Source organism: Macaca thibetana, chromosome 15 (assembly GCF_024542745.1).
Source record: "Macaca thibetana thibetana isolate TM-01 chromosome 15, ASM2454274v1, whole genome shotgun sequence".
Taxonomy (NCBI): Eukaryota; Metazoa; Chordata; class Mammalia; order Primates; family Cercopithecidae; genus Macaca; species Macaca thibetana.
This window is the reverse complement of record NC_065592.1, coordinates 2,970,620-2,998,188: the sequence shown is the minus strand read 5'-3', so window position 1 is coordinate 2,998,188 and position 27,569 is coordinate 2,970,620. Positions and strand designations below refer to the sequence as shown.

At 55.3% G+C, this 27,569-nt stretch overlaps 2 protein-coding genes across 3 annotated transcripts in view; both read left to right on the top strand.

Moving 5' to 3' along the window:
- The window catches only part of QSOX2 (quiescin sulfhydryl oxidase 2), a 40,486-nt gene extending 15,252 nt beyond the window's left edge, over window positions 1–25,234 (top strand). For both annotated transcript variants that reach the window (XM_050759921.1, XM_050759922.1), the window contains exons 2-12: window positions 4,003–4,103; window positions 5,901–5,949; window positions 6,693–6,798; window positions 6,952–7,042; window positions 8,853–8,998; window positions 11,865–11,999; window positions 12,222–12,351; window positions 14,229–14,351; window positions 15,621–15,771; window positions 19,818–20,006; window positions 22,360–25,234. In XM_050759921.1, the coding sequence (XP_050615878.1) occupies window positions 4,003–4,103; window positions 5,901–5,949; window positions 6,693–6,798; window positions 6,952–7,042; window positions 8,853–8,998; window positions 11,865–11,999; window positions 12,222–12,351; window positions 14,229–14,351; window positions 15,621–15,771; window positions 19,818–20,006; window positions 22,360–22,907 (1,769 nt within the window). In that variant the 3' untranslated portion in view covers window positions 22,908–25,234. The remainder of the gene's footprint in view (window positions 1–4,002; window positions 4,104–5,900; window positions 5,950–6,692; window positions 6,799–6,951; window positions 7,043–8,852; window positions 8,999–11,864; window positions 12,000–12,221; window positions 12,352–14,228; window positions 14,352–15,620; window positions 15,772–19,817; window positions 20,007–22,359) is intronic.
- The window catches only part of UBAC1 (UBA domain containing 1), a 287,889-nt gene continuing 283,832 nt past the window's right edge, over window positions 23,513–27,569 (top strand). The window contains exon 1 of the mRNA XM_050760085.1: window positions 23,513–23,768. Within this exon, the coding sequence (XP_050616042.1) occupies window positions 23,513–23,768 (256 nt within the window). The remainder of the gene's footprint in view (window positions 23,769–27,569) is intronic.

Genomic DNA, 27,569 nt, shown 5'->3' with positions numbered 1-27,569 from the left:
ACAAAAATTAGCTGGGCGTGGTGGTGGGCGCCTGTAGTCCCAGCTACTCGGGAGGCTGAGGCAGGAGAATGGCATGAACCCGGGAGGCGGAGCTTGCAGTGAGCGGAGATCACACCACTGGGCAACACAGCGAGACTCCATCTCAAAAAAAAAAAAAAAAAAAGGTAGCACCACCTGGCCTGGGCCCAGACTGTCCAAGCAGCCTTCGCCCGAGGTGCTGGGAGAGTTCCATGGCCACTGTGCAGGGCACTGTGTTGCCACCTTGTACCAAGATCCATGGGAAGATAGAAACTAGGAAAATTGCAGGGGAGGTGGCCAGAGGAGGAAAGGGTGTGGTGTGGCCAGCAAGTGCCTGGGGCAGCGAGGACGTGCTGTGTGTGTGTTTGTAAGTAACGTGCACTGAGGACAAATCTGAGAAACCACAGATGGGGCCAGATCCCACCATGAAAACCAAATCCTGGCGAACATCTTGGAACGTTTTCTTCTTCCCGTCTTATGTTTTTGCTGTTTCTAGGCCAGCTTGATTGTGTCACACGGCCGTGACACGTGTGCAGTTTGGGCTCTCAGAGCAACTTTGTTTTCTTACGTGTTATTTCTGGGCACAAAGGTGCTTTTTTTATTTTTTTTTTATTATTAGACTTTAAGTTCTAGGGTGCATGTGCACAACGTGCAGGTTTGTTACATATGTATACATGTGCCATGTTGGTGTGCTGCACCCATTAACTCGTCATTTACATTAGGTATATCTCCTAATGGTATCCACCCCCCCACAATAGGCCCTGGTGTGTGATGTTCCCCTTCCTGTATCCAAGTGATATCATTGTTCAGTTCCCACCTATGAGTGAGAACATGCAGTGTTTGGTTTTCTGTTCTTGCGATAGTTTGCTGAGAATGATGGTTTCCAGCTGCATCCATGTCCCTACAAAGGACACAAACTCATCCTTTTTTATGGCTGCATAGTATCTGGGCACAAAAGTGCTTTTTTTTTTTTTTTAAAAAAAAAAGTGTGGAATAAAAATGTGTCGTAGAAATTCCCAATAAACAGAATGAAACCATGTGGAATTGTGAGCCAGATAAAAGGCCACAGAAATGAGACACTTCGCCAGGACGCACGGGCTAAGGAGCCGAGGCTGTGGAGGGGTCACCGGTGGGCAGCCCACGGCGGGGCTGCTGGGAGCACCTTCTGTTTCCGTGTCCCCTGCCGTCTGCTGTGCTGACTGGATGAGAGCGCGAACCCTCTGCCGCAGTTCCATGTGGTCTGAGGCTTGAGGAAGGTGTGGCCGGGGATGCAGGGAGCTCACGTGGCTTTTCCCTCATCCACTGAAAGTGGCCTCGAAACGTGAATTGGTTTCACTTAGCCAGCGTAAGCAGGAACGGTATTTGATCATTGTTTCTGAAAGAGGTTTCTTTATTGTTGTTGTTGTTGTTTTTAAATTACAGAGAGAAAAGACCAGTATCTTAAACAAAGCTGTGGTATATTACGTAGAAAAATAGCAATCTGGGCTGGGCGCGGTGGCTCAAGCCTGTAATCCCAGCACTCTGGGAGGCCGAGACGGGCGGATCACAAGGTCAGGAGATCGAGACCATCCTGGCTAACACGGTGAAACCCCGTCTCTACTAAAAGATACAAAAAAAAAAAAAAATAGCCGGGCGAGGTAGCGGGCGCCTGTAGTCCCAGCTACTCGGGAGGCTGAGGCAGGAGAATGGCGTGAACCCGGGAGGCGGAGCTTGCAGTAAGCCGAGATCCAACCACTGCACTCCAGCCTGGGCAACAGAGCGAGACTCCGTCTCAAAAAAAAAAAAAAAAAAAATAGCAATCTGAACCGCTAACACACACAAGCCTTCATATTTGTAGTGTCTGTGATACGTTCCGTCTCTTCCAGGCCTGCTTTTAACAGAACCTCTGAAGTTTGAGATCATAGCTTGTTCTCAGAGAAGACTTCTTACTCTTTTGACATGATTTATAGTCGAATCATTGATTTAGACAAGGGGTCAGAATCAGAATCAAGTCTACAAAGAGCCTTATCAGTGTCTCAGTGACAGGCAGACATACATTCCCATTCAGAAATCACTGGGCTTCTGGTCTCAAGGCTGTGCCACGGCAGCGTCCCACGTGGCTCGCTCCGTTCCTCCAGGCAGGTCCATTGGCTGGGCGCCTGGGTCTTGCCTCTGTACCTGCCTCTCCCACGGTGCGGCGTGCCCTGCCACACCGCTGACTCTGCCACGGCCTCCACGCTCCATGATAGCCAGCGCCCGTCCCTTGACCCATTGGTGCCCCTTCAGGCTGTCCCCTCAAAGTCTCAGGGCCTGGAAGGACCCCTACAGGGTGAGGAGCTGGGAAATGTTTGTGAATTGTTGGCAGTGCAATTTTTACATCCCAGAGAAAGAACACACATCTTTTAAAAAGAAAACCTCAGTGGTGAGCTTCAGAAACCATGACTTTGATACTGGTGACTGAGGCACGAGCCGGGCACCCTCCTTCCTCGTGCGAGTCGTTCCTCTGGGTTGCAGTGAGGGCAGGTCTCTCTTTACAGAATTGTCCCAGCTCATCATGAACAAACGGTGAGAGATGACACGTCACCATTTCACTGCAGCCCTAGTGCATTAATGCATTTAGGTCGTGATCACTAAGGAGCGAGGTGTCGCTTGCCTCTGCGTGGAAGCCTGCCCCACTGCCTACAAAGTAATCTCACCAAACAAATTAGACAGGCGTCTAGATCTGAGTACCCTGTTTCAGAAAAGCCAGGAGTCCAGGGTGCTGTCGGTCAAACCCAGAGACGGAAAGTGCCAGGACCCACAAGAGCAACCAACAAGCCTGGCTGGGGTCTCGATTCAAACAAACTTTAAACAAATGAACATATAGGGACTTTTTGTTGTTGTTTTTTAAGACAGAGCCTCCCTGTGTTGCTGGCTCACTGTAGCCTCTGCCTTCTGGGCTCAAACGGTCCTCCCACCTCAGCCTCTCAAGTAGCTGGGACCACAGGTGTGTGCCACCAATGCCTAGCTAATTTTTTTTGTGTGTTTTTTTTAAGAGACAGGGTTTTACCATGTTGCCCAGGCGGGTCTCAAACTCCTGAGCTTAAACCTTACCTCCTTGGCCTCCCAAAGTGCTGGGATTCCAGGCATGAGCTGCCATGCCCAGTGGAGAGCCTTCATCTTTCAGAGGTAAAGCCTGGTAGATTTCGTGTGGAAATGACGTGCTGTCTGAGATTTGCTTTGGGACAGTTCTGGAAGTGGGTGGAGGCTTTGGCAAAACAGGATTCACCTTGAGCTGATAATTATTGATCTAAGAGGTAGGATGTGTGGGATTTGTTACATTTTTATCTCTATTTTACTTTCATGTTAGAAATTTTCCATAGTAAAAACTTTAGAGTTAGGAACAAAATATTAAAGTAAAAACTTTAGAGATAGGAACAAAAAAATATGGCTCCTTTTAGCCTCCCCAAAATGGCACAGGTGTTCCCGGGTTTGTGGGCAGTGCCTGGGATGGGGTTGGAAACCACTTCACATGTGTCTGTGCGCACGTCCTTGCCCTGAAAGACCCTGCTCAGGTGCTGCCAGTACCTGCTCACTGGAGTGAGAACATGGGAAAGTTTTTACCAAACAGCCTGGACCACGTCTGATTAATCTACACATACTTGCTTGCTGTCCTGATGAAGTGCCGGCCGCTGACAGCCGCTTCTGTAACCAGCGCTTTCATCCATCAGGGTGTCATTTAATTAGGGGACCACAGCCTCGTCCCTGCTCCGTGATGTGCAAGTTCAGCACAAATCTGCTTGTTCTGTGACCATCTGTGGTAGGAGAGGCATCATGCTGTGGGTGGAGGTTCTCTTTCCTAGCTCCCCATAGACGCTCTGTGTGGTGAGGGCCTAACTGATGACGTAGAAGGGGTAGGTGGGCTGGTCTCTTAGGTGTCTGCAGCCTGGAGTGGGGACCGCTGGGTCCTGGGCTTCCCGAGAGTTCAGTGCTCACCACACTGAAGGTCATGCTCCTGCTTTTCAGACTGGGCCAGCGCCATCCGCGTAGCGGCTCTGGACTGCATGGAAGAGAAGAACCAGGCCGTGTGCCATGACTATGACATCCACTTCTACCCCACCTTCCGGGTGAGTATCACGGGGTTTCTTGTATGTTGAAATTCGCCACATCGTAGTGCCTGTGTTTTGGCCTCTCTGGCTCTCTCCTTGAAACTTTGTAGGAATTGTAGGAACTGATGTTTGCTAGGGGCAGCTCTTGTTCCACCCTGTTGTGCTGCAGAAGTGTCTGTGGGACTGTCCATGCTCACACAGCCCCGGTCACATGGAGGGGATGCGTGAAAAGACCTCCTGCAGCCTGCGTGGCCAGAGGGCGCAAGGACACCAGGAGCACAAGGGCCGGCACCCCAGCCTGAAGCCACGCATGTGGTCCGTGTACCACGGGGCTCCCCTCGGTGGAACACACACACACGTGCACACTCACACACACACCCACAGGGCCTCTGCCTTCCTGAGCCAGGGTCAGCCCCGCAGAAGACAAGGCTGTGCCCGTTGCTCCCACTAGGGGGCAGAGGTACCTGTGACCTGTTGCAGGCCCGTGCATAGCATGTGTGTACACGCCGGTGCCGCTGCCTCCTGCACGCCTTGACATGGACATCTCCAGAAATGTAGGCGCCTTGGGCCCACTTCCCAGGAAGCTCTGCGCCCCCGTCCTTGTCAGCCCTGGTGCCTTGCTGTGTGGTGTGGTGTCACGTCATGGTGGCTTCCCTTGTGTTTTGGGGGCTGTTGTTTTCACTGTGCTGGCAGCACCTGTGGTCCTGCCCCAACAGGTGCCACGCTGGGCAGCACCGGTGCCAGCCCCGCCCCAGGGCCTCTCGGGGCCTGTGTCGCACGCTTGCTTGCCTGCCCCTGCGTGCGATTACGTCAGGATGGCTTCCTGTTTTGTTTTAGCTTCAGACACAGGTCACGCTGTGCTGTGTGTAAACTTTCGGGCCTTCTTTCCATTACTTAATGGGACGTTGCTCAGATCCACTACGATGCTCATTGGATGGGATTGTCCAATGATGTCACTCTGAGAACCAGAACCCCCCGTTGCCAGGCATGTGGCCTCTTCGAGGCTTTGGTGGCTTTGAATAGCACTGCTGTATTCATTCCCGGGCACGGGAAGAGCCGAGGCTGGGAGAGAAGCCACTGGGCCGCGAACCAGGTCTGTGCACAACAGACCTGCAGGGCCAGCAGCGTCAGGCAGTTTCGTGCTCGCCCAGGGAGCGGTGCAGTCGGAAGCACCGGCAGCTTCATTTGCATTTCCCTGGCGGCTGCGGTGCCAGCACATCAGGCTTCATGGGCCGTGGGTGTCACGGGTGAAGTGTCTGCCTGTCGTCTGCACATTTCCCTCTTGGCTGGCCGGTGCTTTTCTTACCGACCTGATCTCCGCCATCCTGTAACCTTGTCTCGTCGCTGTCTTTGATGTGCCCTTTGATGAAGAAAGTTTTTAATTTTAACCTAAGAACCCCGTCATCCACTGAGAGGTACTGCATAGTGTCTCCTCCTCCTGCAGATCTCTGTGTGGTTACAGCTAACGTTACAGCTCACCATTAGGACACACGCTCACTACCAAGTCCCGGAGAGCTGTGTCTTTAGTGATTCCAGCCCAGTGGAACTGTCTGTTGCTTCTAGCCCTGTTGGGTCAGAAGATGTCAATGATGGGACTGCTGATTGGAGCTAACCTTAGCCCCCTCGTAAATCTGACAGGAAACACTAATATGCACAGACACGGAGAAGCGTGTGGTTTGTCATCAATTTATGAAAACTTTCCGAAGGAAATTGAGTAAAGCTCCTTCTCTAAGGTGACGGTCGTTTTGTTGCTTAAACACATATGCAGATGCCCACGCGAGGCTGCCTCTTACTTGTTCTGTGTTTTCCTCTTAGTATTTTAAAGCATTTACAAAGGAGTTTACAACTGGAGAAAATTTTAAAGGTAAGGACATAAGCCTTGTATTTTAGTCCCTGCGATTCCCCTCCTAAACCTGCTAAAGACACGCGGTCCCAGAGCCTGGGGAGCTCCCAGCCCGGGCCAGCACCTTTGCCTCTGCTGACCTTTCCTGCCTGCTTTCCTTCAAGAGTTCAGACGTTAATAGCTTCAAAGAGAAATTTTCATTTTGTGATTTGCCTTGCTTGGCAAATATGGTAGTAAAAACTTTTTCAGAGTAAATTTGTTACTATAAAAATATCTGGAGATGTACAGATCACATGTACACACCCGATGAATTTTTGCAAACCACCTCACCCAGGCGAGCATCACCCAGTGTGATCAGACCCCTCAGGCCGCACCTGGGGGGGCTCTGCCTGTAAGTGGCCTGGTGGAATTGCCTGGCCTGCTCCTTGCCACACCCTGGGGGGACTCTGCCTGCAAGTGACCCAGTGGAGCTGCCTGGCCTGCTCCTCGCCGCACCGTGTCTTGCCGTCTGCCTCTGTTGCCTGTCCGTGTGGCCCACCCATGCGTGTCTCATTGCCGTGTGGTCTCCAGTTGTGTGAATCCCGTGCTGTCTGTACCACGCCTGTAGGTGGCATTGGGCACACCCGCTGGGATTGCACACATTGCGGCCACCTGCACCCTGCTGTCTTTGGACCCCGGGCTGGGACGGGGCTGCTGTCCCTGGGTGTGCACCTGCCCCTCGAGGACAGCTGCACACACCTCTGACCCTGGTGTGCTTCCGGCAGGACCCAACCGAGAGCTGCGAACAGTCAGACAGACCATGATTGACTTCCTGCAGAACCACACGGAAGGAAGCCGGCCGCCTGCCTGCCCGCCCCTGGACCCCATTCAGTGAGTAGCTCCAGGAAGAAGGTGGCTGTTAGACTCACGTTGAGCTGTGCGAGAAGTGTAATAGGTTTCTCTTAAGTGATGTGGCCACTGGAATGTGGTGGGCAACTCGCTGCTGTTGACAGCACTAAAAGCCTCTTTTTTTTCTCTTGAAAGGCCCAGTGATGTTCTTTCCCTCCTTGACAACCATGGCAGCCATTACGTGGCTATTGTCTTTGAAAGCAACAGCTCCTACCTTGGACGAGAGGTACGGCCTCTGCGTGGGCTCCAGATGTCACACGTGGTGTGATTGGGGTTGGCGGTGCATCTGTGATGAGATTCGTGGATGCCGGTCACTGCGTCGGCGTCTTGTGTCCTGTCTGTGGCTTTAGGTCTTGTTCATTATCGGAAGCGTAGTTAACGTTACTCAGCAAAGTCACTGGTGTCTGGAGAAGACTGTTAGGAGGAACGAGCTTGGCGGTGGGAGGGGTTCGGAAGGTGGCCTAACCCCAGGTTTGAAACTAACAGAGGGCTTTGCAGAAGAGCTCATTTTTACGACAGGCTCAGCTCACCTTGAGGTCATTCTGTATTTCGCATGCAGTATTGCTGAGATTTTTTCATTGCTATATTCTGAACGCTTGACATTTTTGCCAAATCCAAGATTCCGTAAAACATCATTTCTTTCATCGTCATACTTTGATTTCACACGTACAGTTCTGAAGCCTCGCTTTTGGCCAGGTCTAAATAAGGTCCAGGGACCAGGTGCAGGGGCAGCCCAGGGAGAGTCATTATTGCCAAGTCTTTCCGGAGACGAAAGGCCTCACCGCGCACACGTTCGCCCAGCGCTCACCCTGAGCTTCCCCTCCTCCTCCTTGCAACCTGATAGGCAACTGTTTTTCTGTCCACTGGGGGGGCCTAGCGTTGAGTGGAGGAAACAGCGTTGCCCCTGCGAGGGCTTTTGGAGACACACTTGGGACGGAAGCTGCAGACACCCGCGCTGCGACCATCTCGCTTCGTGCCCTGGCTGCCCTCCTGGCACCCCAGCCCCGCCCCCTCCAGGTTTGGTGGTGATGCCAGGATGCCTTCCCGTGGTTGGCAGGGTTCTCCGTGGAGGGCTGAGGAACCGCTAGCGGTGTGTGGCTCTCCCAGACCCCTCGCCCTTGTCCCAAGGCCCCTCATGCCTTTGCTGTCTCAGGCAGGGCCTCCACACACGCACACCAGAGGCAGGGGTTCCCCCGAGCAGAGGTGGGTGTGGGCCCGTGTTGCACGCTCCCCTACCTCCCTGGCGTGCTGCTGCGTTCGGGGCAGCCAGGCTCCACCCGTGCAGGAGGAGTGCTCTTCAGCACAGAGTCACGGCACGGCCCAGGCACCAGCGCGGCCCAAGAGTAGTGATCAGCTCTTCGAAGACACACCCAGCTCAGGAGAGGCACGGCCACTCGGGGCGCCCAGTTCACCGCTTTAGCTAGGGCCCTTGGTTTGAGGAGCAGCTGGTTTTGTTGCTCTCTAAGAGAAGGAAAGACGTACGCCCGATGTGGTGTTGGCGCACACGGGGTTTCTTCCGAAATGCTGAGATGCCAGTCCTGTGCTCTCTCTGCCACCAAGACCCTGTTGCTGCCCCTTCAGCCTGAGCAGAACCAGACAGGAGCAGGGTGGCTGGGGAGGAGTGGCAGCTCGAGGCCTGCTGCCCCGGCCACGAAGCTTCCACACGGGGGACAGGAGCGTGAGGCCATGGGGCGTGGCTGCTGTGTACAAGGACTCACTTGACCAGTGTCAGTGTTGTTAGAGGCGCCCTGGTTTTAGAAAGTCAAGTGCAAATTCATGGATAAGGGTGTTCTTTGATTGGTCTGTAAAATTGCCAAATAACACTGGTTTCTGCGCATGGCGTGTGTGCCATCGGTTGCCTTAAAGTGCGATAGGAATTCAGATGTGCGTGAGGATGTGAGTGAGGGTCTTGCCTGCAGGGGGCACACTCCGTGCCCTTCTGGGAAAGGTTCCCTGCAAGGCCGTGTATCTGCACGTCGTGTTTTCTGAGAAGCTGCTCGCCCCTGTGGAAGTGTCACTGTGTTCTCACCCCCCAGGTGATCTTAGACCTGATCCCGTATGAAGGCATCGTGGTGGTCCGGGCGCTGGATGGGGACAAAGCATTTCTGGAGAAGCTCGGTGTTTCCTCGGTTCCTGCATGTTACCTGATCTACCCAAATGGGTCGCATGGATTGATTAACGTGTGAGTGCCCTGTGGGATCTGGGAACCCGGTGACGTGCAGAGTTACTGAACAGAGGCTCCGAGTAGACCACGCAAGTCTGGTGTGAGATCCGGGGAGCCCTGGCCCCTCTGCCCAACTTCCCTGGGCAGATTTGGGCCCTGGCTCTCAGCCCTTGGGTATTGCTGATCTGTGCTGTGTTTTCGTGGATTTCTGTTTTCTCACTGCTGTGTCCCTGCACCTGGGAGGGGCCTGGCGTGGTGACTCACCAAGAGCCGCAGAGGAAACCGTGGCTAAACCCGCACATGCACAAGGGCTGCTGGGCCAGTGCTTCGGGAGCAGCAGATGCTCCTCAAACATGGCTCTGGGTAGACTCTGGGCTGCAGTTCGATCTGTATCTGGGGCTGGCAGGCAAGCCCGTGTGCCTGCCTCTGCAGAATGAGAAGTAGGGGTGGGCACCAGGCCCTGCCCCTCACGTTCTGCTCTCTTCTCTGAGAACCGCAGAACCTTGGCAAGCCATTTGCCTCTGCGCGGAGTGCCCGTGTGCCCCTCAGATAAGCCCTTCGCCTCTGCGCAGAGTGCCCGTGTGCCCCTCAGATAAGCCCTTCGCCTCTGCGCAGAGTGTGTGCCCCTCAGATAAGCCCTTCGCCTCTGCACGGAGTGCCCGTGTGCCCCTCAGATAAGCCCTTCGCCTCTGCACGGAGTGCCCGTGTGCCCCTCAGATAAGCTCTTTGCCTCTGCGCGGAGTGCCCGTGTGCCCTTCAGATAAGCCCAACAAAAAAGTAAACAACTTGAATAAGGTTAGAAAAACAGTGAGAGCCGGGCGCTGTGGCTCAAGCCTGTAATCCCAGCACTTTGGGAGGCCGAGATGGGCGGATCACGAGGTCAGGAGTTCGAGACCATCCTGGCTAACACGGTGAAACCCCGTCTCTACTAAAAAATACAAAAAACTAGCCGGGCGAGGTGGTGGGCGCCTGTAGTCCTGGCTACTCGGGAGGCTGAGGCAGGAGAATGGCGTAAAAACCCGGGAGGCGGAGCTTGCAGTGAGCTGAGATCCGGCCACTGCACTCTACCCTGGGCGACACAGCAAGACTCCGTCTCAAAAAAAAAACAGTGAGAAAAATGAGGCTGGGCACAGGTGCATCATTTGAGTCTAGGAGTTCGAGACCAGCCCAGGCAACATAGTGAGACCCCGCCTATACTAAAAATAAAAAACTAGCCGGGCCTGGTGGTGTGTGCCTGTAGTCCCAGCTACTCAGGAGGCTGAGGTGGGAGGATTGCTTGAGCCTCAGAGGTCAAGGCTGCAGTGAGCTAAGATCATACCACTGCACTCCAGCCTGGGCAACAGAGCCAGACCCTGTCTCAAAAAAAAAAAAAAAAAAAAAAAGAAAAAAAGATTGAGAAAGTTAAGTAACATCCTGAGGCTGGAGGGGACCCGGCCTCCTCACCTTGGGGAGAAGGACAGCATGAGGCCGGCCTTGCCCCACACTGGGTGGCCCCTTTCCCTGGCCTGAAGCCGCAGCGCCTCCGGCATGTGCGGGTTTAGCCACGGTTGACTCTGTGGCTCTTGGTGGCTCACCACACCAGGCTCCTAGGTGCAGGGACACATCAGTGAAGATAGGACATGTTTCCTGTCTCTTGGGGCTTCCAGTTTAGCCTCTTCAAAGATCAACTGGGGCATGGAGGGCGCCCTACAGAAGCCCCGAAGACCGCAGCTGCTTAGGTATTTTCCTGTCCTTTTGAAAAGGAGACCAGGCGTGGTGGCTTACCCCTGTCATCCCAGCACTTTGGGAGGCTGAGGTGAGAGGATTACTTGAGCCCAGGCGTCTGAGACCAGCCCAGGTTGATAATGAGACTCCAGACTATGAAAAATAAAACATTAGCTGGATGTGGCGGAGAGTGCCTGTGGCCACAGCTACTCAGGGTGCTGAGGTGGGAGGATCATTTGAGCCCAGGAGGTTGAGGCTGCAGTGAGCTGAGATTGCACCACTGCACTCCAGCCTGGGCAACAGAGCAAGATCCTGTCTCAAAAATAGGTAAGTGGAAATAAAAAAGATAAAGCTAGAATTCAGGGTAACCAGAGAGGCCATTGAGCTTGTTAGGAGATGCTCTGAGTGCTTGGGGACCCCGCTGTGCCAACAAGGTGGCCCATTCCAGGCCTGGGGCACAGCACTGCCCTTGGCAGAGCGGCCTGAACCACTGCCAGATATTTGTTTAGTGTTAAAAGTATCATATAGACAACTTCTTAGTGTCAAATAATGTTAGTAGTTTTATAGATATTTCAATATTTTTGCAAATATCACTGCTACATGCTGTCTTTGGAAACAAGCTCCGCGTCACACTGAAGTGCTCGATAATGGCATTGAGGGTGTCCTCAGAAGGCGACTCCACCCTGTCCACACGGGGCGGGCACACACGGGGCTCAGCTCCACCCTGTCCACACGGGGCAGGCACGCAGGGGGCTCAGGGGCCTGACTTGAGGGAGGGGCTGGCGTCCACCCCAGGCCCCGACTTCCAGATGCCCCACTCAGGGCTGGCAGATTGTGGGCGCGTCGGCGAAGGCTCTTAGGCATGTCGGAAATCTCAGTCAGAATAAAGCTGATCTTGGCAGATGCTCAACCCAGCTTTACAAAACGCCTTAAGTTCCCCACAAACATAAATGAGTCATAGTACTTATGACAAGTGGAACTGGCTATAAATCTGTGGATTTGGTGTGTCTCCTCTTATCCCCAGGTGGAAGCTCAGCCGCGGCCCAGGCCGACCCCCAGTCCCCAGTACATGCCCGAAGAATGGATGGGGTGGCCCAGAGCTTTCCTGAATGCCGGGGGCTCCTGCTTCAGGATTTTATAAAGGAGGCTCTTCTCACCTTTGCCCTCCCCTTTCTCACAGCGTGAAGCCTCTGCGGGCCTTCTTTTCCTCTTACCTGAAGTCATTGCCGGATGTGAGGAAAAAATCGCTTTCCTTGCCTGAAAAGCCAAACAAAGAAGAAAATTCAGAAGTCGTGGTTTGGAGAGAATTTGACAAGCAAGTATTCATTTTGAACCGAAGCCCCCGGGGCACAGCGCGGGTAGACCGAAGGCTGCGTGCTTGCTGGGCGGGCTCACTCAGAAACCCACCCCAGCCGCTGAGGGCCGCTCAGGAGCCCTCCCGGGGGCCCCGGGAGTCCGTGGGGAGGAGCCAGGCCGGGGAGAGGTGCTGTGGAGGGAAAGGTTGGGCGTTCCCTGACTCTGCCGTGTCCCGTCGTAGGTCCAGGCTGTACACGGCGGACCTGGAGTCAGGGCTGCACTACCTCCTGCGGGTGGAGCTGGCAGCCCACAAGTCCCTGGCTGGAGCAGAGCTGAAGACGCTCAAGGACTTTGTGACTGTCTTGGCTAAGGTTTGGGACGGCTCTGGTCTGGGCTGCGTGTGGGAATTTGGCCCTGCACAGAGTGGGCCCTGGGGGCCGTCGGACGCTGCCGGGGCTCCGCCGTCTCCACTGAGGTGCTCTCCACCCTGCTTTGTCCGCTCAGGCCCGTGCCCCAGCTCATTCCACCTGTTCCCGAGTGCCTCCTGCATCCCATGCTGTTCCCAGCACTGGGGCTGGCGCGGTGGCTGTGGAGAGGGGCGGGGCCATGAGCGAAGCACCTGTTGGAAAAGCCCAGCTCTGGCTTCCTGGAGAGGAGACGGAGGAGGGAACGGAGGCGCACACCTCAGCTGGCTCTCGGAGGAGCGGTGCACAGGGGCTGGGCGGGAGAGGGAAAGGCGGGGGCCGTGCAGATCCAGGTGGGGGTGTGCACCTGCTCTGCCAGCCAGGTTCAGGGAGGGGTCCTGGGGGCTTCACACTCAGCACTGTCACAAGCACAGATGTGGTGTCTGAAACCACTGAAGGGGTTGCCAGGAGTGGGCAGAGATATGCAGCCCAACAGAGCTCAGGCCTCGCTGTGCCCAGGGCCAGGCTGAAGAGGACCAGCCAAGGAGGTGGCCAGGTGTAACTCCATGAGCTCACTTACTTGTCACTGTCTAAATGACCAGGGGGCTTAGGCTTAAACTATTTCTCTTGCCAAAAATAAGATGCTAGTGATAGAATAATTTATAGTCAGCACTTTGGATAGAGTTTACTTACAATGTGATTTGTGAAAAGTACAGGAAGCCTTGAAGGACCCGAGGCCCCGCAGATGAATGCACGAGCATCGCCTCGGCAGGTTTTTACCCCACGGTGCCATCCAGAGTTCAGAAATCTCTAGCTGGCCTCGTTTCCTTTAAGAAAGTGTCCTGCTAATCTGTCCATCATATTAGCGGCGGACAGTGTGGCTCTTAGTGGTGATGGCCGCCGGCTAATTCGCTGGAGTCACACAGCTGTTGCTAGGCAGACCTGCTCTCCTCTCCCCGCTTCTCTGTCTTCCCCCTCAGTCTAGTTAGGCCTGGAGCTTTTACACTTGTGCTCTAGGTAACTCCTTAGGCCAGGGTATTAGTAAGTTATTCTTGATATTTTTCTGAACTTTATTTGGATGTCCAAAATAAATTTGATACTGGTAAATTAATCATGGTACTTTTTAACCTGCATGGGAGAGTAATATATTGGACTGAGCTGAAGATGCCGGCGTTTCTGGTCTGGCATCGCCACCATGAGCTTCAGCTTGGGTTTTCGGAGCTCTTTCGGCAGCCTGCGTTTTGCACGGTTTGTGGTGCAGCAGCTGATCGGAGTTCCTCCTAAAAAGACAGCCCTGGGATCTTCTCAGCCAGATGCCTCCCTAAGCTGTGTTGATATCAGCCAGCCTCACAGCCCACACGAGGCCACAGGCAGTTAGCCCCGGCTGCCGGCACCTGTGCACTGCCGCGCGCCCTTCACACAGTCAGCGATGACGGAAGGGAAGCCCAGCGGGCAGGCAGGTGGGGTCAGCGCAGCTCCTGGTGAGGAAGGCAGAATAAATCAGCAAGCCCCCGCCAGTTCCATGATGAGTCACACAGCGTGACCTTGCCTGTCACCTGGAGGGAGCGAGGCCGTGGGCACAGGTGGGTGAGCTGCAGGCATGGGCTGGAGAAAGGCATGGCCGTGGGCGCAGGCTGTCCTGGGGAGAGGTGCTGGCTGGACGCCTGCCCCACAGCCCCTCAGGTTTCCTGCCTCCCATCAGAGAAACCCGAGTTCTGAGAGGCCCCGTCCTAGGTTCAGCCCCTCCGCAGACGGAGTTGCTTGTCCCCGGAGGTGCTGTGTCCGGCGGTGGGGGCGGGCCCGGGTTGGGTCCGTAGCTCTCCAGTGGCTCCTTGCTCGTGCAGCTGTTCCCTGGACGACCGCCAGTCAGGAAACTGTTGGAGACGCTGCAGGAGTGGCTGGCCAGCCTTCCCCTGGACAGGATCCCCTACAACGCTGTGCTCGACCTGGTCAACAACAAGATGCGGGTGAGCCCCAGAACCCTTGCCAGCCACGCCGCGCCCTCCTTCCCTCGCCCTTAACTGTGATGAAGGGGAGCGGCGACTTACTGTCTCCCTGACAGCGTCATGGCTACGGCCTCGTGTCTGCCTTGGCAGCGTCTTGCTGGGGCTTCAGTTTGAGGACAGCTCACCAAAAGTGCACTGTGACCACCTGTCCTTTGGACAAAATGGGGTTTTCTCAAGCAGTGTAGTACTTGGGCTTTTTAAATTTAGTAAGCCAATCTAAGGAAAAAAGTTATATTCAGTAAGTGTGGGCAGTCCTGCCGGAGCTTTCCCCAAGACCAGCTGCCAGCAGGTGCCAGTCTTCACTCAGGGGACCAGCACCCCGAGCGGTCCTGGCACTCCCTCTTGCCGTTCCCTCCTTAGTCCAGATCAGCAGCTTCTCTGTGGCCCCCAGAGCATTTAGTCACGGGCAGTAAACCCACCATGCTGCTTGTCCGACGCCCCCGTGGCCGGCGTGGTCAGCGTGGCCGGCGTGGTCAGCGGCACACAGCAGGTCTTCTGGGAATCCTATAAGGTGCACTTAGCGTGCTGTGACTTTGCCAGCCTTGTCATTCGCTGGCTGCAGCTGAGAAGCAGACGGTGCTGGGCTGCTTGCCCGAGTCCGTCTTCCACCTTGACTCCACTCTGAGCTGGAGGTCATGGGCACACCCTCTTACATGACTGTGACGTAGGACATCTCCCTCTAGCGCGCGTCCCAGGCTCAGGAGTCCTTAGGGAGGGAAAGGTGGATGAGACACAAAACCAAACCGAACGGAATCTGCCCAGGGCTCACAGCCCTCCCAGGCCAGCAGTCACCCGCTCCGAGGGCCACCCCATTGCTTCTCCAAAGTGAACACGCCTTGTTTCTTCTGGCCGAGGGTTATTTGAGGGTTGAGCTTTTGTATGTTGTTAGTTCCTTTTTCTGTTAATACTGTCCTTACAACTAATTCTAATTGAAAAGGTGAATCCTTTTTATGCTTAACACTACTGGTTTATCAAGATACAGAAGAGCTCGCTCTCCTCTTCAGAGTGGCTGGAGAGCTCCTTTAGTAAAGGAGACCATTTCCTCTCATTTGTTTTATTGAATTTAAATCTGCGTACGGTAGGAGGCACAGATCTTGTGTGTACAGTTGATACAGCTTCAGTAAACCACACCCCCATTAACCACCCCCCCAGTCAAGAAGGTATCTGTCGACTGTTTTTAATTTCAACAATTATCTTTTATTCTTTGGGTTGTTTTTTTTTTTTTCCTAGATTTCTGGAATATTCCTTACTAATCACATAAAGTGGGTTGGATGTCAAGGAAGCCGATCTGAGTTGAGGGGTTACCCGTGTTCTCTCTGGAAACTGTTCCACACTTTGACTGTTGAAGCCTCAACCCACCCAGACGCCCTGGTTGGCACAGGTAAGCTGTCCCTGTCCAGCCGGAGGGGCCGACGGACTGCCCGACACGTTAACCCAGCCGGTGTGTGCGAAGGCGCGTACTGCTGTATGTGAGGCAGCGTGTCGCCAGGGCACCGAGGCAGGGGAACCGCACCTCAGACTCCGCCCACAGGCAACTTACCCAGGGCTGTGGCTGCGGGGGCAACAGTTCCCCTTGTCAGAACTCACAAGGATGCGCGTGGCTAACGTGCAGGAAATAAACCATGGAGAAGAAAGGGAATGCTGGCTGGGAATTTTCCTGCAGTGTAAACTCCCTGTTTTTTGCTTTAAAAAGACAGAATAGGCCGGGCGCGGTGGCTGAAGCCTGTAATCCCAGCACTTTGGGAGGCCGAGACGGGCGGATCATGAGGTCAGGAGATCGAGACCATCCTGGCTAACACGGTGACCCTCTCTCTACTAAAAAATACAAAAAACTAGCCGGGTGAGGCGGCGGGCGCCTGTAGTCCCAGCTACTCGGGAGGCTGAGGCAGGAGAACGGCGGGAACCCGGGAGGCAGAGCTTGCAGTGAGCCGAGGCTGAGGCAAGAGAATGGCGGGAACCCGGGGGGCGGAGCTTGCAGTGAGCCGAGGCTGAGGCAGGAGAATGGCGTAAACCCGGGAGGCGGAGCTTGCAGTGAGCTGAGATCCGGCCACTGCACTCCAGCCCGGGCGACAGAGCGAGACTCCGTCTCAAAAAAAAAAAAAAAAAAAAAAAGTAAGTGAAATCTGTTTGGAGAGGTGTTTTCATTATCAGCTGTTGCATAACAAATCACCCTGAAATTTAGCAGCCAGAACTTCCCATGGTGATGAGCTCACAGTTTCTGAGGGTCGGGCATGGCCTCATCTGGGTCCTCATCTTCAGGATTGGTCAGGCTGCAATCGGAGTGTCAGCGGGGCCTGGGGGGTCACCTGAGACCCACCTAGGGAGAGTGGCTTCCCAGCACCCTCATGGGGCAGAGAGCAGGGCACACCTCCTTGCACGTGGCTCGCCTAAGGCCCTGAGCTCCATGCTGGCTGTTGACTGCAGGCGCTTAGGGCCTCTCCGTGGGGCGGCTCACATCATAGCAGCAAGCCTCCTGAGCGAGCCAGTGAGAGGGTGCCCATCCGAGGATGACATTCCGTCACCTCTGTCAGATTCTGCTCAGTAGTCAGTCACCAGGCCCAGGCCACTCGCAAGGGGTGGACATTACAGGCGGGGTGAGTATAGGTGGCATGATCTCTGGGGACCGTCGCAGAGGCTGCCCACCGCAAGGGGTTAAAACCTATAAAACTTTGAAGTTGGATTTAATAATTTTCAATTACTAGGAAATAGATAAAATGAAATTTTCTGTCCTTTACAGAACACTAAAGTATGTATTGGATTTTTTATTCCCTCTGAATTTTGATGTGCGTGTGCTTCTCAGTTGAAGCAGTGATTCAGGTTCATTAATGTTTACTTGAAAGCCGAAGTGGAGTCTTGACTCACACAGTTCGATACTCTTTCCAGTAAAATTCTCAAATTCTTTTGCAGTTCTTTTTTGCCACATAACAAACTAGTCTAAAATGCTGGGGCTTACAGCAGCCACCACTGTGTTTGCTTATCATGCTGTGGGTCAGCAGTTTAGACTGGGCTTGGCTGGGCGGTTCTTCTGTGAGTTGCTGCTTGGGCTCACTTGCGTGTCTGCCTTCATCTGGTGGCAGCTGGTCAGTCCAGGGGACCTTGGAATGCCTCGTGCTCCTGAATGTGGTTTCCCCACCAAGTAGCACCAGGTTCAGGCAGGACCCCCCCCGAGAGGCCTCAGTGTGGAGTCACATACTATCACTTCTGCCGTATCCTGTTGATCTAGCCTAAATTCCTGGTGAGAGAAATAGATTCCACCTGTTAATGGGAGAAGCAGCAAAGTCACATTGCGGGAGAGTGTCCTGGGATGGGGGCACTGTAGTGGCCATCTGAAAATCTACTGTTTTGGCCCTCCTCAAGGTGACACTGGATTACTGCTTCTCGAGGGTCTGGTTAGGGGAGAGGGTGGGTTTTAACCTCAAATCCTTTTCATAATGATACAGAAAAAAAGAGTAGTATGTTTTTGGGGAGAAACGTTGGGAGCTGTCCAAACAGAAATTGAAATCAGAGCATCCACACTGCCTGATCTAATGCCCAGCCAGACCATGTAAACCTGATTCTGGGCCATGCACAAGGTTCACACCTGTAATCCCAGCACTGGAGGCTGCAGTGAGCCGAGATCATGCCACTGCACTCCAGCCTGGGCAAAAGCAAGACTGTCTCAAAAAAAATAACTGTTTCTGAAACGTGAGGCTGAGTTAGGAAACCTCACGTTTACACACAGAAAGTTCTGGTGAGGAGATGAGCTGACACGCCATTCCCCTTTCCATCTGCTCTGATCACACGGGCACACGCAGGCCTGAGCCGACACGCCGTCCCCCTTTCCGTCTGCTCTCATCACACGGGCACATGTGGGCATGAGGAACGGTTCCTTGAAGGCAGTGTGGGTACAGTGTTGGCTGAGGGAAGAAGTTGAATGACCAGGGTATTTGATTTTAAACTATGCTAGCACCAGGCCTAGTGTAGTGGAATGGTAAGAGCAGCGTGATGGCAAAGCATACCGCTGACAAGACCCTCAGCGCTCCTTCCTCCCATCAGCATATTGGAAGCAGCCTCCAGGAGTAGCCTCCTGCCAAGAGAATTGGGTCAGTGGCGACCACAGGATTAAGTCTTGGAAGGTTTTTCTTCTCTTTACTGTACGTTTAAGCCCCATCTAGTAAAATGCCTGCAAAGGCCTCTAATCCCCCCACAGGTAGAGGTTTATGGTTCTTGTCCACTTTAAAGATTAGAGTGGCCCCATGCTTGCGGCAATGTGGGGAAGAGGGAGGGGGATTACGTGGAGATGCAAGGCAGATGTCCGTGAAGCCCTCTCGGCAGGAGAGCAGGGCAGACGGGCCAGGTCACAGGGCCGGCGCCTGAGACACCGCCCAGCTGCCTGTGGACACACTCAAGGCCGAGGAGGAGGTGCTCTGCTCTACTCTCACCTTCTCTGGGTGAAATAAACAAGAAGTGTCGGGATTAAGGATCGACCAGGACGCTGAGATCAGGGCCTGCACGCAGCTGTGCTTTGCAGGGAGCCACAACAAGCGTCAGGCCTTCGCTTGCACGGGAAGCTCCCCCAGGGCCTGCTGTCGATGAAGACGGATTCATTCGCGAAAGCGTGTCTTTTTTTAATGCTGACATGTAATCTGTTTTAATCTCATGGGTCTCCTGTCTGTGCGTTCAAGCTCCCGTGTCGGTCGTCTGAGCGGGGACTGCCGAGCCCTGCCCCGTGCTGCCCCCTTGGTTTTCTTAGGGGTTCCCCTTGGGTGCGGTGCTGGCCACTTCCTGCCGCCTGCGGGCAGGGCTTTGCTTTCCTGAGGCGCGCGTTCGTTCACAGCATCTGCAGGCACCCCGGCCTGTCCACGGCTGTTTTTACGTTCGGTGGCACAGACTCTGGCTTGTGGGTACACCCGTCCCTGTGCCTGCCCACCCGCTCCACATCCTCACGCCCGTGGCTGGCAGCAGCCTAGAGTCACTTCCTAAGGCCGTGTCCCCACTTGGGCTGGTGTCCTGCAGGGCTTTCAGACACGACAGCTGCAGATTTCACCCAGCTGGCAAATCCCAGGGAAGAATCATTGCTTGGCACTGCGGGCGTTCTGGCACAGACGGCCGGAAGCCTGGTGGGAGGTTCGTGGAGCTCCTGGAAAGGCTCCTTGGGGCCCTGGCGGCCGAGTCTGTGGCTCATCCTGGCACGTCCACCCTCTGGGCTGTCCACGGTCATCGTGTCTCCAGACACTGCGGCACCCGTGGGCATGTTGGACATCTTGGCTGGTGCTGGCTCCTGGTCTGTGCCCACAGCCTGAGGCCCCGGGGAGACGTGAGGTGGCTTCCCGACCTGTCAGGAGCAGTTTCCCCCAAGGCTCTCTGGACAGGCGTGGGGTCAGGTGATCCCCACGCACCTGCCATTATCAGCACCTGCCATTGTCAGCGGTGTTTCTTCCCCTGCAGGCTTTGAAGACGACCCCCAGGCTGTGCTGCAGACGATGAGGAGGTACATTCACACCTTCTTTGGGTGTAAGGAATGTGGCGAGCACTTTGAGGAAATGGCTAAAGAATCCATGGACTCGGTGAAAACCCCAGACCAAGCCATCCTCTGGCTTTGGAAGAAACATAATGTGGTGAACGGCCGCCTGGCAGGTGAGAAGCCCCTGGGCGTGGGGGGCTCAGCACGGGCGGAGGGAGGCCCTGGTCCTGGGACAGCACGGATGGCGCGGCTGCGGTGGGGCTTGGCCCTGAGCTTTGCGGCCTCGTGCCACCCACTGTGCTGATGGGATCAGGACTTGGGTGGCTGGGAGCTGCCAGAGCCGCAGCCTTTCCCAGGCTGCTTCTGTCCCCGGCTTTCTAGATGGTTCTCTCACTCGGGGGGCTCTTGGACCCTCGTTGGAATGGGCGTGGCTCTTTCTTCCCCTGTCAGTAGCCACTGGTGCCCGTTAGACTCTGAGGATGTTTTCGTGGCTCTTTCTTCCGCCGTCAGTGCCCACTGGTGCCCGTTAGACTCTGAGGATGTTTTTGATTCTGGAAAGCTTGGAACGTAATTAATTGTTGATGAGGAATTGTAGTTGTATGAAAATTTGTTGTCCAAACGTAAACCAAACCTCTCAAAGTGATTTTGTTAAAAAAAAATAGTTAAATAGAGCACATGTATTTTCTCAGAGTCAAGTACTTCAAACTGTTCCTAAATCAGTGGCAGATTAAAATTAGGCTTAAAAATAATTCCACTGAGAAATAAATCTTAATAGAGATGAATAGAAAATGCCACTAAACTATTGGTTTTTATTTAATCCACTGTATTAGAAAAACATATTACAGCTGAAGCACTAAAGAAATTGGTTTTTCTTTGGCCTGAGCCTGACTGCCGGGGCCGTGGTCATGTGGCGAAGGCACCGCGTGTCTGTGGGATTTGTTCCCTGGGTCAGCGCAGCTCCTCCGCCTCTCCACCCTGGCAGCCTCTGCATCGCCGCCGCCCACAGTGCTCCGTGTGCTTTCCCCGAGCCATCGGCTCTGAGGCGGTGGGACCAGGAACCTCACCAGGCCTGCCTGGACCTGGAGCCCCTGCTGTTACCTGTGGCCCCAGCCTGCATGTGCCTCCACCACTCCAGTCATGAGGCTGCAGCAGAAAGGGGCCTTACAGGCCGGCGCGGTGGCTCAAGCCTGTAATCCCAGCACTTTGGGAGGCCGAGACGGGCGGATCACGAGGTCAAGAGATCGAGACCATCCTGGCTAACACGGTGAAACCCCGTCTCTACTAAAATACAAAAAAAATTAGCTGGACGAGGTGGCGGGCGCCTGTACTCCCAGCTACTCGGGAGGCTGAGGCAGGAGAATGGCGTGAACCCGGGAGGCGGGGCTTGCAGTGAGCTGAGATCCGGCCATTGCACTCCAGCCTGGGCAACAGAGCGAGACTCCGTCTCAAAAAAAAAAAAAAAAAGGGGCCTTACAGCCCGGTGTGACTGTCCCTCCCGAGAGTCCCGCCCCACCCAGTCCCACCTCCAGCCTGTGCTTCAAGACCCAAGCTCCTGGGAGGCCCCTCGGAGATCCGCCCGGGATCTTCTGCCCAGGACTCGCACCTGACTTCACAGTCTTGTGAGGCTCTGGCAGCTTCTGACCAAGCGCCACTGGTCTGTGCTTGTCCCCTCTGGCTTCGTGTGCAGCACCTGGCACCGGTTAGCAGGATAGGCAGTCAGTGACTGGCCCGAGCCGGGCATCTCTTGATTTCAGGCACATGTGAAGTCCTCCAGACAAACGTGGTTGCATTTACATTCACTTCTGGAAGCTCTCTGAGGGTGGCCGGGCATCAGCAAGTCGGCTGGCAGGGGCTGGGAGAGTTGGGAGGCGCCGTCTGCCACGGCTTCTGCATGACGGATGCCTGTTGGGCCCAGGAGTGAGCAGGTGTTACTTTGGAAACGAGTTTTGGAGATTTGAAGGGATTTGTAGTCTGGAAAGGGCCCGTGTATCTGAAGTGCAGTGGAAATTCATTGCTGCCCCTCTGCTCTTTCCCCTCTGCCCTTACCTGAGGCCCGCTGTCCATGGAGCCCAGGTGGCCGGGGCACTGTGGGTAGAGGGCCTCAGGTGCACCCTCAGGAAAGGGCAGAGGGGCAGCAGTGAGGGGAGGGGCACACAGGCAGCACTGTGTGGACAAAGGCCTCGAGGTGAGAGCTGCATGCTCCGTTTTGGAAGCAGAGTGCTGGGTGGTTTGGGACAGGTGCGGTCCGGGAGGTGGCGGAGGCTGAGCGTGTAGCGTCCCCTTACTTGCAGGCATGGGAACCGGCAGAGGGGAACACGTGCGCAGGGGCCTGCAGAAGCAGGATGTTACCTGGGCCACACTGCAAGGGAAGGGTGGTGGGAAGGGCAGGGAGGGAGGCCTGGCAGGACCCTGGGCTGGGGCAGCAGAGGCCCGCGGTGGTGGGAGTAGGAGTCCGGTTGCCTCACGCTGCACGTGGCTCCACAAAGCCCCCTTACCTCGGGCTCTCCCGCTTCCTTTCCTTCCTAGGCCATCTGAGTGAGGATCCCAGGTTTCCTAAGCTTCAGTGGCCCACTCCGGACCTCTGCCCAGCCTGCCACGAGGAAATTAAGGGCCTGGCCAGCTGGGATGAAGGCCACGTGCTCACGTTCTTGAAGCAGCACTACACCCGCGACAACCTCTTAGACACGTATTCTGCAGACCAGGGGGATTCCGGTGAAGGAGGAGCCCTGGCCAGGGGTGAGGAAGAGGAGAAAAGACTCGCTCCCCCAGAGATGTCCCGTGGAGAGCGAGACGCCCAGAGCGTCCGTCCACCCAGTGTGCTGGGCCCCAGGCCCGCCCTTCCAGACAGCTTGCACCACAGCTTGGACGTGAAACTCCAGGATCCAGATGGGCCCGGGGTCCACAAGGAGGTGGGGGGCGCTGCACCCTTCCTCGGGGTTGACTTCTCCAGCCTGGACATGAGTCTCTGTGTCGTGCTGTACGTGGCCTCGTCCCTGTTCCTCATGGTGATGTACTTCTTCTTCCGGGTGAGGTCCAGGCGGTGGAAGGTCAAGCACCACCACCCGGCCGTGTGAGTGCCCGGGTGCTGCCAGCCATGGCGGAAGCTCCCTCGGAGGCAGCCCTGCCCTGTGCCACCTGCAGCTTTAACATGATCAGGGATTTTATAAACATGTGGGCCTGCTTTCACGTCGGACGGCACCTTTTGGCTTCAAAGTCCTGGTTTTACAAATGCTCTTCTAACAAGGGAAGAACACGGGGTAATTTTGTGGGGATGTTTGCATTCCTGGCATACTCAAGTCTGTTCATGCTCCTTTTGCAGGTCCTACAGCAAAAAGACTTCGGTATTTTTACTCTTCTAGATCTAAAAAGGAGGGTGGGGAGTCCAGGCCAAATAGTGTACCCCACACACTTTCATCTCGTTTCCTCGACTCTGCCTCATCCTGCAAGGACTTCTTTTTGTATTTAGAGAAGAACCTCGCCCGCTCCCCCCGCAGCACCCCCTGCACCCTCTACTCCCTTGCCCCCCCCTGCTTCCCCCGTGCCCCCTGCCCCCTGCTCCAGGCTGCCAAGTGTTCTCCTTTGGCCGGGCGGGGACAGAGCAGAGTTCCAGGGACTATCCTGTGCTTGTGGCCGCTTCCCTAGGGCAGGTTCCTGAGGGGCTCTCGGTGTTCCACGCCAGATGTGGGGAATTCAACAGGGGAGGAACCACGGAATTCTGTGGCTGTGCTGCATTTCAGAAAATAACCCCCAGAGGCCTCGGGCAGTGGACTTAGGGGTTGGAAGGATGGCGGCTCATTTAACCCTCAGAGGCAGCGCCTTTGTCTATCTGGTGACGAGAGAGGCAGGTAAATGGGGGCCATTTGGCCACTGGTCCCTGGAGGGCAGCTCTGGGATCAGTGGGCAGTGCTCAGAGCAGAGGCCCCTCTGTTGGGGGGTGGGGAGGAGAGCGGTCTGCCCTTGGGAGCACAGGCCCCAGGGAGACTTCTAAAGCCCCCTGTGTTGTCTGCTCGTCACCCAGCACCAGAGGCGTCTGCCACACACACAAGCGTCTCACTCGGCCCGTGGAGGGGCGGAGGTGGCAGGGGCCTGCACCAGGCTGCTTTGCCTGAAGCTGTTTTGGGAAGTGTCTCCACACAGGCACTGATCTCCCAGGCTTTGGTCATGATTTCTTTTACCATTTCATAATTTTAAACATTGTTTTTAAACCCAAAACATTTAGTGGTCAATTGCCTCTGAAGATTTAAACAAACAAATACACTATTTCTGGGAACATTTATATTGAGATTCTTTGTGGCTGTTGGTGTGTCTCACAGGCAAAATTTGATTTGGCTAAAATAGACTCTCATGTATTTGTGTGCCCGTGTGTGTGTGTGTGAGAGAGAGAGACTTTGACAATTGTATTTTTTCCGCTTTGCCTACTTTATGTTGTGTACTCCTGTGTTTACTAACGAGTTGATCACATGGATGTATTCATAAGACCCCTGTAATATTGATGTGATTGTTGCCACTTAAAAAGTCAACAGCTGATTCCTTAAACAACTGTCACAGAATGGCTGGGCTGAGAACGCTGCCCAGGGCCCTGCAGCTGGTGGAAGAGGTGTCTGGTGGGAGAGGTGTCTGGTGCCTCGGCCTCCTGCTTCACGTCTCTCACTCGAGAGTTGCTTATGGTTTCACACTTTTTAACCCCTCTGTGCTTTAGCAGCCGTGACCTTGCCTTCGTTGCTTCATCCAGTGCAGGCCTGGGTTATTGAAGAAACCAGAGTGTTTCTCTTTCAGTTTGAAAACCAGGCAGGTTTACACATGGGTTCAGTGTATTTGCCTTTGAACCCTTTAAACTAAACTTTTGCCTCTTGGCTAGTGTTGAATATATTCAGCTGGGGTGGCCTGGGGTGACCTGGGATGGTGGTGTGGTTTACCGTCTCGTCTCCAGCTTCAGCCTTTCCGGAAACCCTTGTGGAGGGCAGTGTTCGCTGCTTTCCTCATCATATTGCAGTTCGAGGTCACCACTATTTGGGGGACAAGCTTGCGTCCTGCTGAGGGGCAGGATTTTCAGCAGAGCGTCAGTGGTGGGGCTGGGCCATCGTGGAGGTGGCCTCGGGTTGTAATGCCATGCCCAAACACACCTCGTGTGGCCTGCTCAGAGCTGGATGCCGCCTTTAGGCAATGTTTAGAGTCTATTTTCTAAAGTTTTAAGTATTTTAAGAGGTATTGAGACTAATGAATATAATAGTTCAGTAATTTAAATGCTTATTTATTTTCAATGGAAGGATTTTTATTAAAAAGAAGCAAATCGACATGGAAATGTCAGTGAAATTTCTTACCTGCAAGGAAAGTGAATATTTTGTATTTAAGTAAACTATGATGTACACATTTTAATAAAGAAATCTGACATTTGAAAAAATGGTGATTCTTTTGAAATGTGAACCAGCTCTACCAATGGGAGTTGTGGTAGAGGCGGTGGGTGCAGAATGGACCCTTCTTTCTGTTCACAGACTGGACATCTGAAATCCTAGAATTTCTTCTGTCGAAGGAGACAGCCCAAGGGTGAGATGGAAAGTGATGGATGGAAATCAGTGATAGATCGTCTCCCTGGAGCTGATCTGGGGGAGACTCACAGGACAAGACCCTTGATTTTACACAGATTAAAGGGCAGCTGAGATGCATGTAAACTACACACTTACAAAGTGCACGCGCGGCAGCCCTGCCTGAGGGCACCTCAGAGGAATTTAACCTGTGTCAGCGGCCACCCCTCTGCTTCCTGGGTTTGAGTGTCTCGCTAAGGCTGAGTTTGTGGTGCTCTGTGGGGTGCCCTTGACCCCTTGTTTTCTTCTGCCCCACCCCCACTTTTGTTGTGCCGGTGGGGGCGGGGCAGTGGTCTCCAACAGTCTGGTCTGTGGCTTTGGAGGAGTCCTGTTGGCACCTCCCTGGCCAGGCTGTGCAGAGGCTGGCAGGAACTCAGTCCCTCGGCAGGCACGAAGCAGACACCAGCCTGGGTGTGTGCTGGGCAATTCCTTGAGGCCCTGCCTATGCCCAAGGTCTTCAGTCCGCAGCAGTGCTTTTGTTAGGGGGGACTGCAGGTGCCCCTCCTCCTGGCAGCCTGAGGGGTGCCGGGTGGGCTCCTCCCAGAAGTTGGAGGTTGAGTTCAAGGAGGTTAAGAGTGGAAAGTTCCTCGACCAGCAGAACACCTGCAGGAGAGTGCCCCAGTGAGCCCTGGGCTGGAGGTGATCAGACAAGGGGCTGCCCTGGGGCACGGCCTGCGCACTGCTTTCCAGAGGCTGCACGCCAGAAGGGGAGGGTCAGCAGCCTCCTGCCCTGCGGCTGGACGACCCGCTTGCTGCGAATCTCGGCGAATCCCAGCGCCTCAGCGGGGCCTGGAGCTTAGGGAGGAGCGGGCGCGGCCCCGAGAGCGGCCCAACCCAGCCAGGCAGGGAGGCGCGCCCGACGCTGCCCGCCCGAGCACCGGGGAGGGGGACAGGCGGGGGTGGGGACCGGGGCGGTGAGAGGGGCCCCCGAGAGGTGGGCGGGCGCGCGGGCGGGGCGGGCAGCGGGCGCCTCCTTCAGCACCGCGGACAGCGCCCGGCCCAGTGGCTCCCGGGACTTGGGAGCCCCGAGCCCTCCAGGGGACGCCGACCTAGGAGGAGCGCGGCTCGCGCCACTCGGCCTGGTGGCCGCGATGCTGCTGGAAACGGGGCTCGAGCGCGACCGAGAGAGGCCTGGGGCCGCCGCCGTCTGCACCTTGGGCGGGACTCGGGGTAAGCCCCAGCAGGACACCGAGGACAGAAACCGGCAGAGGCGCGAGGAAGTGGGTGCGTGTAGGGCCAGCGGCCAGGCAAAGAAAGTCACAGAGACACAGAGATGGGAACAGTGCAGAGAGTGAGTTTCCAGATCCCAGGGTGGCAGGGAGGGCCTGACGCTGGCCTGCAAGAGTGAGGGACAGCAGTTGGAGTGGAGGCCCCCAGAGAAAAAGGGGCATCGCAGGCACATCTGGGGGGCGATGGGGCTGAGCAAGGGGTGCCAAGTTCTCCCGGTGACCAGTGCCCCTCAGCTCTTGCACACAGCCCTGCCCAGGCCTCTGGACCCCACAGCAGGGGACCCAGGGCTGGGTCTCCCGCCTGAACCACCCTCTCCAAGGGCCATTCCATCACCACGGACGCTGGGAAATAATGGAGGCATTGTTGGAGGGCTGGCCAGATGCCAGCAGAGTGGGCTGCCTCCTTGACCTGCCGCTGCCCCTTCCCTCGTCCAGCCACACAGGGCCCCTGCTCCCTTCGGCAGCAGCTGACGCTCAGCCACCTGCACCCAGCACAGCCCGCACACACTCGGCTTTGCGCCCGCATGTCCTTGCCCTGGCCCTTCTCGGGTAACAAGTGCGGTGCAAAGTGAAGGGGCAGAAAGAGGGCTGCGTGGGCCACTGCTCAGAACAGACACATTGGAACTGCTGGGAGCTGGGAAGGAGGGACTGTGGTTTCTTTTGCCCATCCTTGTAAGCCTGGGCCCTTAAAGCTCACAGTCCAGAAGCCATGGACAGAGTGGACAGAGTATTACTGTGAAACCCACAGGGAGAGGGACCTGGAGGATGGCATCAGCCCCTGGTCCCCCAACCCTTCCTGGGTGTTTCTGTGCGCTGCCAGGGCCCCCTGCCTTCGCCATGTCCTGTGCTGCTGAGGGCCGCCCACTGCTGGGTTCTTCCCCGGGTGGCTGCCCAGGGCTGGTGCTGGCCCAGGGCCCTCTGGGCA